The 12405-nt window shown below is 60.6% G+C and overlaps 1 protein-coding gene and 1 non-coding gene across 2 annotated transcripts; one reads left to right on the plus strand and one right to left on the minus strand.

The window, feature by feature from the left end:
* Window positions 1-4476: 4476 nt before the first annotated feature.
* Window positions 4477-8378, minus strand: LOC139171657 (ras-related GTP-binding protein A). The gene is made up of 10 exons (XM_070760078.1): window positions 8006-8378; window positions 7811-7850; window positions 7617-7716; window positions 7458-7524; window positions 7002-7224; window positions 6582-6677; window positions 6022-6144; window positions 5495-5586; window positions 5010-5125; window positions 4477-4889 (listed from the first exon to the last, which is right to left on the minus strand). Exons 2-10 carry the CDS (start codon window positions 7838-7840, stop codon window positions 4792-4794), a joined length of 945 nt encoding a protein of 314 aa, XP_070616179.1. The 5' UTR covers window positions 7841-7850; window positions 8006-8378; the 3' UTR covers window positions 4477-4791.
* A 216-nt stretch (window positions 8379-8594) lies between these two features.
* On the plus strand, window positions 8595-8666 carry TRNAE-UUC (transfer RNA glutamic acid (anticodon UUC)). The gene has a single exon. It is a non-coding gene; the product is annotated as a tRNA-Glu (tRNA).
* The last annotated feature ends 3739 nt before the right edge of the window (window positions 8667-12405 follow it).

Here is a 12405-nt window from a genome sequence, read left to right on the forward strand (position 1 = left end):
CCCTCAAAGGCAGAATCGGGCCCCATGTGAGTCTTAAGGAGCAGCCTCCCCTTCCCCTCGTCCGGTCTTTGCAGCTCTGGTGCCCCAGCTGGGAAATGGCTGGCAGGGTATGCGCACCATGCACCGATGCTCCCTTGCATTGACCTCCACTCAGCCATTCGCAAGGCCAGACGGGAGCGTGGGACCCATGGGGCACTGCCCTCAGAGGAGCCAGGTTCCCTTTGCTCCCACCCTCCCCTGCTTTGTGCCTGGAGGGCTTCTGCAGGGGCCAGTCTCCCTCCGAAGGACAGCGGCTGCCTGGAACGGAGGTCCCCCTGTGGAGCAGGTCACCTGCTGGGCCAAAGGGCTTCCAGGCCTCACTTCCTGCTTGTGCAGCTGTTGAAGGGAGGGGGGGTTGCCCTGAACTCTTATTGATTGGCAGCCATTCTTTTGCTGGAGAAGCAGGATGGCCACTCCGGTCGACCGTTGGAGGTCAGTCCCAAACCTCACCATTGGCAATGCAGAGCTGGCCCCGCCCCCCCTCACTGGCAGGGCCTCCTCGGGGGAGGCTCTGGTCTCAGCCGAGCAAAGGTGGGGCAGGGCCTGAACAGGCAGCTTGATCTCAGCCTTGGGGGGTTGACCTTGGCCCCTTCCCCTGGAGAACTGGAGGGAGAGATTGCAGCTGTCACCCCCCCCACGCCCCCCCCATTTCCTCACCTAGTTGCCTACCTACGAGATGTTGCCTGTTTATTTCCCTGTGCCCTGTAAGTTCCCTTATTACAGCCAGGAAACCCCCCACAGAACCCTTGGCCAAGAGGCAGGCGAGGGGGCATCGGTGTGGGAGAACAATGCGCAGAGCCTACAGGCTCCTGGATTAATGTGTCACAGGCAGCGGGGCCTTTCTGGGGCCCAGTGAGGAGTCCTGGAACAGGCCAAGGGAGGCGGCCTTTTCGTGCTCCTGGGGGGCGGGGGGGCTCGCTGCTGGTGGGCTTCTCTTTATTTAGGGGACTATCAAGTAGATCCCCAAAGAGGCTCCAGATTTCAGCGACTGGACTCTTCTGATAACCACATGACGAGAACTAAGAGGTCATCCAGCCCAACCAATGCTTGGCGCTCTGTCTGGTTCCATCTCAAGCCCCAGCATGACCTGCCCGGCACCCAGAGCAGGAGGAGGAGCAGCTGCACCCAAGAGCTGAGGGGGCTTCCTGGGGCCGCCCCACCTGGGGCAGCCAAGCCAGGCGTTGTGCCAAAGAGCCAAGCGATGCCGACAGCTTCTGTGGGGAAGCACCCCCCCCCCCGATGCTTTTCATAATGAAGCAAAATCTCTGAATCGGAGACCAGCAACTCAAAGTGTAGCTGCAACCAGTATGGGCCAGTTGGACATTTGTGGGGACAGAGAGATGCCAACAGAAGCTCCCTTTAGCTCTGGTGGTCCAGCAGGACCAAGGGGTGACATCAGCGGCAGCCAATCCTATGCCTGGAAGTCTATCCAGGGTTGCCATAGCAACAGATGTGCCCATCCAAGTTCTGTTCTGCTGGTTCCTCTCTTGTGCAAACTGGCGATGGGTCAGGAAGCACAGAAGGGCGCAGGCCGTGCAGGCAAGGGGCAGCCAGACCCCGGGAGGCAGCCACAGGGAGCCTCCCCTCCCTGCCATGGCCGCAAAGAACCAGGGACAGCAGCTTTTGCCCCCGGCCGGCCATTGTTCTCACCGAGAAGGGCAGCGAGTCTCGGTCCCCTCTGCACACTCACCACGTCAGAGGGCTTCGCTCCCCCCTCCCCAGAGTCCAGTGGGACACACTCCCCTTGGTCAGCCAGTTGATGTGAACTTCCCCCTGGCAGCTGTGGGCCCTGCTGCTTTCTGGGGCATCCTCCTGTTGTGTGTGTGTGTGTGTGTGGTAGAGATGCTCCACGGTGGAGGTGAGCTCTCAGTGCACTTCTGACAGCCCATCGACCTGGTAGTTGGCTCAGACCTATACATGTTGTAGTTACTGCAGCTACAACAGATGGAAAGTGGTGGTGAGTAGAACGGATCCCAGAGCCACGTTAGTCCCCAAGTCCCCGTTTTTGGGCTTGAATCCTGGAGACCCCGAGGCTCCGGGGTTTGCCCCACGTTCCACCAGAAAACTGGGCTGCCGGGAAGCTATAAAGCACCTTCTGCCAACCCAGTGACGGAGGTCATGTTGGCAGCCGGAGGGGCTCAGTTTCTGCCCAGGGGCCTTTTTCCGCCCTCCCTGCTGGCCCAAGAGCCCCCGGGGGCTCCTGCAGAGACCCGCTCGGAAGGAGCCTCGAAGGTGGCCAGGCCACAGGGTGGCACTGCAGGCTGCCAGGCAGCTCCAGAGCCCGAGTTGCCCTTCTGAAGGCTCCCCGCAGCCCCCCCCCAAGGGCCACAGTGAGAGGCTTCCCAGGAACTGAGCGTCCGCAGAGGGCAAAACGAACATGCCCACCTGGTGACGTCACACGCACACTCACACACCCGGCCCGCCTGGGGCGTGTGCTGTGAGGGACAGAAGAGGGCGAGTTTGGGCCAGAGGGCCGTGAGCTTTTCGGATTAAACTTTATTTATTCCTTTTATTGATTGGACTCGTATGCCGCCCCCCTGCGTGGACTGCTGGACTCGGCAGGTGCCTCCGGGATGAGTCGGACTTCCTCTTTCCAGAGGGAATTAGGCCAACCGGGCGTTGCAACACCTCCTCCTTCGCTCTCACTTCGTTTGCTCCACAGAGGTGGGAGGGCCCGGCAGGCCGCCTCCCGTGGGGGTGGGAGAGGGTGACGGGACCCCCGCCTGGAGGCAGCCCAGGAGGAGGGCCGGGAGGGGCTTGGGGTGGCCTCTCTCCCAGACCCTCCTTCCAGCCCAGGGACTCTCCCGTCTTGATGACACAGCCAGATTTGGGGACCTTCCCCTGCCCAGTGCGTGTGTGTGTGTGTGTGTCGTCTTTCCCCCTGGGGAGGAAGTGCAACTCAGCCCGAGAAACCAGCCAACCTTGGGGGGAAATTCCTGACCTTTGCCCACCGGTCCAGAGCCGAGGCCAAAGCTTTGCCGCAAGAGTCTCTGTTCTGGAAATCTGGAAAGCGGGGGAGGGCGGGGGACCTGCCCAAACTCTCTCTTCCCCTGCCTGGAGCCGGGCTCAGTCACAAAGGCCCCTCCCTGGCTTGTCCTCCCTCATCCCTCTGCTGCTGCTTTGGACTCCCAGAGGTCTCCAAACGTGGCAGCTTTAAGACTTGTGGACTTCAATTCCCAGAATTCTCCAGCCAGCCTAGCATAGGGTTAGGGCTGGGTAGGCAAAATTGGCTCTTCTATGACATGTGGACTTCAACTCCCAGAATTCCTCAGCTAGCATGATTGGCTCAGGAATTCTGGGAGTTGAAGTCCACAAGTCATAGAAGAGCCAGCTTTGCCTACCCTTGGCTTAGGGTATAGCTGGCTGGAGAATTCTGGGAGTTGAAGTCTGTAAGTCTTAAAGTTGCCACCTTTGGGGATCTTTGGATTAGAGGCTCAGCTAAATCCCAGTGGAAGGTTGGTGGTCAGGAGCGGCCTGGTCCAGGTCTTAGGATGGGGGGCTGGGAAGCCCCACGGATTGGACGTGCACTCCCCCCAGCAATCCCTTTGCAGATGGCGAGTTTCTGGGTGTTGGGCAGCAGAGAGCGGGGGGGGGGGGCTGAGCTTTGTCTGCAAAGGATCCGCGCTGGGGCTCTTGCATCAGCTGACGGGGGGGACACCCCCCTTCCCTCCTGCACAGAAGATCCCATTCCAGGGAGTCGAGCCCACCAGCCCAGTGCAGTAGGAGCAGCAAGTAGAGCGCCACCTGTGGCAGAAGAGGGGAATTGCCCTCCCCGGTCAGGGATGGTGAACTTTTACAAGCACCAAATACCGAAGCTGGCATGCTGGAGCGCCAGCAGCCACACATGCAGATCGGGCGCTCTTTGGGTTTGGGTTCCAAGGACGACAGATGTGCCAGAAACCCGAAGAGCAGCTGGCGATGGCATGTGCCAGAGGTTCCCCAACAGGGCCACAGTGGTTGTGGCTCCTAATCCTGCCCTAGTGCTGTTTGACCACAACCACCTGCTCAGCCTGGAATGGCCGCCAGGGCTGCCGGGAGAAGGAAGCGGTTGAAATGGGTTTGCCGATTGTGGCTTCTTCAGCTCTGCGGAAGGTTCCCGGCAAACGCCCATCCCGGTGCCCCCCTTTCCTACCAGAGCCCCCTCAGGTGAGGGAGAAGGAAATGGTGACCAGATGAGCCCCACGCTGGGTCCTCTGCAGAACCTCCTCCAGTTTGTCTCCCAACCGAGGCAGCCTGGAAGCCAGGGAGGTGCGGGGAAGGGTCTCCAGAAACCCCCACCCCCCTGGTCTTGTGGGTCTGGCCTGGAGCGCTCGTGGGAAGGGCCCACAGTGGCCCTTGGAGACGCCCCAGAGCCAGGAAGGGGCCGCAGGTTCACACTCTGCAGGACACAACGGCTGGGGGTGAGGTGGGGGGGGGAGAAAGACCACCTAGACCTCCTTGGTAACAAAATTTATTGTCATGATTGAAGATGTATAAACGAACTCTAGCAACTGGTTGATAAAATAGCCAGTATCCCAACTTTGTAGTTTATTCTCATTTGGAACAGGAGGGGAGACCAGGGGAGGGGGGTGAGGTCCGTGACGTTTGGACCGACCGCGCCACAGCAGCAGCAGCAGGCCCGCAAGGTCCACCCTGGGCCCAACACCACCGGGGAGACCAGCATCCGAGACGAAAGGAGAAGCAGGAGGAGGAGGGGGAGGAGGGGAGCAGCGCCCGCGTCCCAGAGCCCACAAAACGCCTCCGACCTCGGGCTCAGCGCACCAACAGGCTGTGCTTCGGCCCGTCCACCCTCTCCAGCTTCTCAAAGTGTTTCCGGGCGTTTCGGATGTTGATCAGCGTCGCTGCAGAAGCTGTGAGAGGGGGGAGGACGGAGGAGATGGTGGCACTTGCGAGACCGGCCGGGCGGGGGCAGGAAGGCCTCCCCCGGGGCCACCCCCCCCCCAAACCCCAAACCCCACTCCCCCACTTACGGATGGAAGGGTCTGACATGACAACCATCACGTAGGTGTTTGATGTGAAGATGTCAATGAAATCAGCAAAGTTGGAGTTCCTCACTTCCATGCTCTGGAAAGACGCAGCCAACTTACTGGGGGGGGGGGAGAGAAATGAGGGGGGGATGTTAATTGTTTCATGCTGAACAGGCTCCTTCCCCCCCACGTGGCTCCGATGACCCACAGGCCTCTGCTGCCCCATGGACGCCAGGGGAAGGCAGCCCCACTCCAGTGGAAGGCCTCCTCCTCCTCCTCCTGTCAGTCAAGGGCAGCAGAGATGAAATGGCCGGGGTGGGCTCCGGGACCCTCCCCTGGGGGGCAATGAGAATGGCAACCGACAGCGGGGGTGAACGTGCGAATGCGGGCTGGCCGGCCGTCTGCTGGGGGTCCCCCCTCTGCCCCCCTCGGCCCCCAGGTGCCACTGGCCGACCCAGAGGAAGCGGCCACAATCCCTCTGCCCCCACCTGCAGCTCAGCTTGAACTGCTTGATGATGTTGCTGATCTTCTCAAACCGGTGAATGTCCCGCTGCTCTTTGCACTGGTAGTGGGAAATGACCTGCAAGAGGAGGGGGGTCAGGCCGGCTTTGAGCCCAGCCAGGCTCCAGCCAGACTCGGGCCGAACTCTCAGCCACCGAAGCACGGTGGGCCCCACACGCAGCCACCGACACGGCAGAGCCACAGGGAAGGGAGGGGTGGGTGGGTGGGTTTCCCACGAAAGCCCCCCCTTGGGAGAACTCTGCCACCCAGTAGAGCTGGGCCCCATGGTCCTCCAAGTGGCCGCAGGGGACCAGGGCTCACGCTTTGCCCGCCACAAGACCACCAGCGGGTGGGACACACAGGATGGGCGGAGGCGGCCCACTCTCGCAAGGGAACGTCCAGACTTCCCATTTCAGAAACTAGAGCGAGGCCCCTGGGGGGCCTGGGAACCCCCTCCCCTGCCTGTGCCCAAGCCGGGCTCCATCCCCGGGGACTGGACCGGCCTCCTGCTCACTAGAAAGGTGGCTCTTTCGAACAGAAGAACTTCATCGGCTTCAATGATCTGAGCGAAATTCCTGAGGTTCGTTTCCAGTTGCTGGACATTGGGAATAAGCTGGTAGACTATGCTGGACCAGGCCTGCCAACGAGGAAGCACAAGAGGCAGCTGAACCCCTGGCCCATCTCAGCCCAAGGTGACACCCTCCCCTTGGCGGCCAGCGGAGGGGAGGAAAGCACCCTTCAGAGGGAGGGGCTCGTCTCCAAACCAGCCCCCACAGCCCAGAGGGGTCTGAGACGCTACGGACGGGGCAGCAGGGGCAGCGGCTGCACAACCTTCACCTTCTGCTCACAAACTCTCACACTCTATTGCAGCCCCCCCCCCCCCACACGTGGCAACTTAAAAAGACTTGTGCCGTTCAACTCCCAGGACCCTCCAGTCAGCAGAGGGTTGAAGTCCACCAGTCTTTTACAGTTGCCACGTTTGGAGGCCACTGGTCTATAGGGCACGAACCCAGGGCTTCCTCCAGCCTAGAACCCGGTCCCGGCCGGCCGCCCTGGGCCCCCCAAAGCACACACCTTGTAGAGAGTCTCATCCCAGATGGACGTCCGGAAGCAAGAGCACTCCAGCGGGCGGGACAGACGCTTCAAGTCCTCTTCCCGTTCCTTGAAGATCTAGCGAAGGGAAAGAAGGCCAGATGCCCTAATCAGTGCGAGCCGGGGTCATATCCGCAAGGCCGGCCCTGCGAGGAACAGGGGGCCACAAGGGAAAAGGGGGGAAATCCCCAGAGCTGGCCAAAACTGGAGTCCCGCCCAGCTCAGGCGGTTGTGTTGCTTGCAGAGCCCGGCTGGGGGTTGGGGGACATTTCGGCAGAGCCTGCAGGACAAGGGGGACGGAAAAGCCGCCGTTTCTGAAAGAGGGAAGCGTGGGGGCTTTAGCGGCTGGAGCCCCACCGCCCCCAGCGGTGCAGGCCGCTTGATCTGCAGGCCGGCCCTCACCAGGTCGCGCTGGTCCTCCTGCACCAGGTCCATTTTGTGGACCAGGCAGAAGATCTTGGCATCGGGCGAGTTCTGCAGAATGGCCTCCAGGCAGGACTGGTAGTAGTGCATGTCCTTCTCCAGCTCTCGGCTCTCCACGTCAAAGACGTAGATGAGGACCTCCACGTTGCGGAAGATGTTGTCGCGCTGGCTGGTGAAGTAGTTCTCCATGAAGGTGTCCTGGCTGCCCGGAGAAGAGCCCCCCACCACGGAGGGTCAGGCAGGGAGGGGGGGAGCGCTCGGCTGGGCCCACCTTCCCCGGAGCCATTTGCAGACAACAAGAGGGCGGCTTCTGCTCTGACCCACCAGCCCAGGGTCCCGGGGAGACCCCTGCTGACCCCCACCCACTCACCCACCTGAGTCCCTCGCCCCCCCTCCTCCCCCTGGAAACCGCCAAGGGGCAGAGGAAACCATTACCCGCCGCAGTCCCACAGGTTTAGCACCAGGTTGCCCAGAAACCGAACGTGCGAATGCTCCACGTCAACTGGAAGGAAGCAGGGGAGAAATGAGACCGGCAGCAGGAGGAGCCCCCGGGGGAGGCCAGAAAGGCGCCCCCCCGCCGCCCCCCGCCCTTACTTGTGGCTCCCAGGCGCCGCGTGTCCCGAGCGATGTAGTTGGCGAAGATGATGGAGCGCATGCTGGTCTTGCCCGAGCCGCTCTTGCCCATCAGCAGCACCTGAGCGGGGGGGGGGGGGGAGGAAGAGCCGGCGTTGCCGCAGCGGAGACCACCGCCCCCGCTGCCCCCCAGCCGCCCTCCGCCCCTTGCCTACCTTCTTCTTCATGGCCGCTGCGTTCGGCATCCCAGGAGGCCTGACAAGAGACGGCGCGGGGGGGTCAGTGGGCAACGGGGCCCGGGCAGCAGCCCCCCCTCCCCCCTCCTTCCCTCCCCTCTCCCTCCCCGGGCTGGGCGGCCTCTTCCGCGGGCAGGTGCGGCGGGCGGGCGGGCGTTCTTCGGGGGGCCCCACCTGTGCTCCGGACTAGCCCTGCGGCCGAGGGGCGCGGGGGCAGTAGCCGCTCCGCGTCGTCGTCCTGCTCCTCGTAGGCCTCACAGCCCCTGCCTCGCGTAGGTGGCTCGCCCGGCCTCGCCCGGCTCCGGACAACCCAACCCACCACGGCACCTCGGGACAGTCACGTGAGCCGCCGCCGCGCCGAAGACTCCGCCCTCCTTTGGTCAGGTGACACGACGCGACGATCAGCGAGGCAGCAGCGCCTAGAGCGACCGTCTCTGCGAAGTAGCGGGAGCCATGTTTTCTGAGGGTGCCGCACTCTCCGGCGCCCTGTGAGGGAAAGGCGGGTGTTCGCGATGGGAGCGGCGGTCCCCCGCCCCCTCCCCCCCCCCCCCCCCCCCCCCCCCAGCAAAGCCGGCCTTGCCGCTAGGGCGCCGCGGGCACTTGGGGAGAGGCCCGTGTGGTGGGAGTCCGGATCGGTGTCCTGTCCATGCGCCCTGTAGGGGGCGCTCAAGATCGTCCGTCCCTGCCGAGAGAGGCTTCAGTAAGGGCGGAATTCCCCTGTCATCAACAGATGGGGCGACCTGGTCCGCCTGCCCTTACCGCTTCCCATATGGTCTAGCGGTTAGGATTCCTGGTTTTCACCCAGGCGGCCCGGGTTCGACTCCCGGTATGGGAAAGCTGAATTTTTTCTCCCTTCTTTTTCCCGCCTGCGCTTCGAACGGAGATCCGACCCCGAGAACCGTCCCAGCGCCGCCGCCCCCTCCCCTCCGGGCTCCAGCGCCTCGGCCCCGGGGCAGCCCTGGGGGGTCGGGTGGGCGGATGCCCCGCCCCCTTTCAGCGATTGGGCGGCCCGGTTCCGCTGGGCGGGGCCTGGGGCAGAAAAGGCACCTGCGGCGGCGCCCTGCCCGACGGGGCGATGGAGGCGGCGGGAGGAGGAGGCGGGCGAGGGGGCGCTGAGCGGCTCTTCCCGGCGGGGCTGGCGGGCTCCCTGCGGGACTTCGAGCGGGCGGTGCGGGGCCTGGAGCGGCGGGGGCCCCCTGGGCACGAGACGGGGCGGACGGGGCTGGAGGAGAGCGGCGCCCAGGAGTCGCGGGGTGAGCGGCGCTTCTGCCTCCCTCCCTCCCTCCCGGGGGGCCTTGGGGGGCTGGAGGGGGAGCGAGGCCCCCGCAGCTGAGCGAGCGTTTCTCTCCCTTGCAGCCCCAGGCGCCTCTTGGAGCAGCAGCCTGCACAGCAGCCACGAGGATCTTCGGCCCGGCGGGGCCTCTTCCCAGACTTCGGGTGGCTCCACCGGTAGGGCTTGGGGGGCAGCTGCCTTGGGGCCACCAAGTGAGCCCGTGTCTCTGTTTGTGGCCCGGAGACAACAGCCTGGGGCTCTCACTGGCCTTGGGGGGAGGAGGGCGAGTCCCCCGAATGGAGTCCAAACAGACACCCCCCCCGACCCATTTGTCTCCTTGGGCAGCTTCCCTCCCTTTTCTGACTCTTCACTTCCATCATCCTGGCTGGACCCTCATGACCCCCCCCCCCCACGAGTGGCCCTTTCATTGGGCTCCTCTTCTCCTTTTATTCGGGTATTGCTGAGGTCCAATCAATTACTGTTCTTTGGTTCAGTCAACATCTGTTAGGCTGACAGGTGGACCTGTCTTGTCTTGTAGCTAAGCTGGGAGACACCTGCGAACTGGAAGCCTTCATTGCAGACCTCGACCAGATCCTGAAGGGTAGGTGGGAGACCTGGGGGGGTCTCCAAGCTTGGCCCCTCTGAGCCTGCCGGACTACAGCTCCCAGAGTCCCCCAGCCAGCTTGGCTCCGGGCTTACGGTTGCCCGGGGTGGAGGCCCCTGCGCTGCTGAAGGGGGTTGGTTGCATCTCTGGGCTTTCAGGGAGGTGCTGACACTTGGGTCGGTTCCCGCTGAGGTTGGGAGGGGATGTGTGTCTGGGGCCTCTGGGGGAGGCAGCCGAGGCCGGGAAGGGCCCAGGGAGGGGCTGGGGGGGGCTGCGTTTGAGCCTGCTTGTTCCTTCCTTGTAGAAATGTGACCGGTTGGCCTCCTGGAGAGGAATCCCTGCCTGCTGAAGTCTGGCTGAAGGGACCCAGCCTTGTTTTGTCTGGAGGAAGCCCCCCCCCCCAAAGTTCCTGACTAGCATCAGCTATGACTGCCCCCCCTCCAAGCCAGCCTACTTCGCAAGTGGCTTCTCTGCAGGGAAGGGGTCGCAGCTGGGTTCCCTGGGATGGGGGGAGGTGGGGGGGGAGTTAGGAGTTTCATTGGAGGAGTTGTGCCAAGTGAGGGTTTTATTCGTTGGGTGATGCCTTCTGTGGCTGTCAGCCCCCCAGGATTTGAAGATGGGGGCTGTGTTTTAAATAAAGGTGCAGGAAACGCTGCGGGCGTTGTGGTTTCTGCTGGAGGAGAGTTCATAGCTGACCTCCGCAGGCAACGGAAGAAGCTCAAGGCTGGCGGCCTTCCGCGCTGATGGCCGAGCCCGGCCAGGCTCTCCGAAGCCGCGCTTGCCACCGAGGGAGGGAGAGCTCGTTCAACCGGCAGAGCGCGAGGGAGCCCGTCGAGATGCCGCGGCCGCGCGCAGACGGACCGGGGCGGGAGCCGCGCGGATCGGAGCGCCTCTCCTTGCGCCCAGCCACTTCCTCGGCCCACGACGGCGCCCGGCAGTCGCTCTCGTGCTCGTGGCGAGGAGAGGAGGGCGCTTGCAAGCTGCCGGGGTGCGGGCGGGGGGGGGGGGCTCCCGGGACTGGCTGTCAGGAGCCCCTGCCCAAGGGGGAAGCCCCCGGCCGGCCCTCCTCTCCGAAGCCTCCACCGCCGAGCTCGCCTGCTGGGAACCGAGAGGGTCGAGGGAGCGGCCCCCAATCCCTTCCTGCTGGGCTCAGGAAGTCCCTGGTCCGCCTCCTGGGACACATTGACAATGCTGGCCGCATTTAAAGAAACCACATATAAAACATCTTATAGATCGCATCTACCATTAGCGAGATTGGCCAAAATGTATCCATCCTTATCACCTAATTGTTGGAAATGTAATCACACACAAGGAGCATTCTACTATAAGTGGTAGACACGTCCCAGTGCAAAGAAATATTAAAAATTTAAAAAATGGATAAAGGAGATAGTGAACAGAAAATTGAGATGAGACCAGAACTATTTCTTCTAGGAATAATAAAAGAAAACATAAGAAAAGAAATTGACTATATTCTTCAACATATAATTACCGCAGTGAGAATCATATTTGCCCAATAGTGGAAGAAAGAAAAAATACTGTACTCCCCCCCCCAACACAATGGAATTGAGAGGGGGGGGACCAGGTGTTATAAAATATGGAATGAATGGTATGATTGGCTTGAAAGGGAAAGTAAGACTAATGTGTAAAGTAATATAAAATGATGTATCAAAATAAACGTAAATGCAAAATGTAAATAGATGAAAAGTAATATACAACAATTATAAAATTGTAAATAGAAAAGAATGTATGTTAAGAATAATAGCCTTAGATATGGAAAACGTAGAAGGAAGAAGATACTTCCGATAGCGACAAGCAGTGTTAGTGAAATTATGTTTTGTATTTGGGGTGAAAAAATTCAATAAAAGTGACTTCTTTTTGAAAAATAGTCTTTATTGGTTACTTACATTAAAGAAGACAAACAAAACATATACTGTATAACAAAGAAAAAGGGAAAGAAGAAACAGTTTCCATAATGTAATTGTACTTGCTACACATCATAAAAGAAAGAAATAGTAATGCGACTATATGAGATTATTTTACAATATCGAGTTTGTCTGTGATGGCTTATCACTGTGTAGTCAATATACGTATAAATATATGTAAATATAAAATTATATAATTTGCATTTCCCCTCATATTTTTGTGTATAGGTTATATATAGTCAATTTTAACCTTCATGGATTTATGATGTTACCGTCTAATCCTTTCACATATACAAAGTTGTTGTTTTTAAGGGAAAAAGAGAAAAAGAACCTCTGGAAACCCCCCTCCTCCCCCTCGGCTGAAGGGGCCCTTTCAGTTCCTTTCTCTGTGGCATTTTCCTTTCTGAAGGAGGGTGTGGAGGGGAGGAGGGAGGCTGCAGCCGGAGCCAGGCCCCTCTCCTAAGGCAGCCTTGGGGCTCACTGGGGAACCCAGGAAAGGCTTAGCTGCCCCTGGCCGTCCGTTTCTAGAGAAGCTGTCTTGTCTTAGCAGGCCAGGCTGGGAAGGTCCCTCCCCTGTGAGGGGTCAGCTGATCCTGATCCTGGGAAGGTCTGGGGGCTCCTCTCTGTCCACATCTCCCTTCCCCAAGGCAACCACTTTGGTTGGGTCACTCCCAGGCTGCGGAAGGGCTGACCCCCTTGCTGCTGCCTCTTTTCAGCTGGCAGCTGGGCTTTTAATAGAACCACTTGTCTATGTCCATCCATCCATCCATTTGCA

Source organism: Erythrolamprus reginae, chromosome 8, assembly GCF_031021105.1.
Source record: "Erythrolamprus reginae isolate rEryReg1 chromosome 8, rEryReg1.hap1, whole genome shotgun sequence".
NCBI classification, from domain to species: Eukaryota; Metazoa; Chordata; class Lepidosauria; order Squamata; family Dipsadidae; genus Erythrolamprus; species Erythrolamprus reginae.

Bases quoted from the DNA above. Each gene is read 5' to 3' on its own strand.
- LOC139171657 (XM_070760078.1), bottom strand. From the start codon at position 7,840: ATGCCGAACGCAGCGGCCATGAAGAAGAAG. The intron at 7,717-7,810 runs GTAGGCAAGGGG...CCCCCCGCTCAG, and splicing joins CAGCGGCCATGAAGAAGAAG to GTGCTGCTGATGGGCAAGAG. The intron at 7,525-7,616 runs GTAAGGGCGGGG...GCTTCCTTCCAG, and splicing joins GCGGCGCCTGGGAGCCACAA to TTGACGTGGAGCATTCGCAC.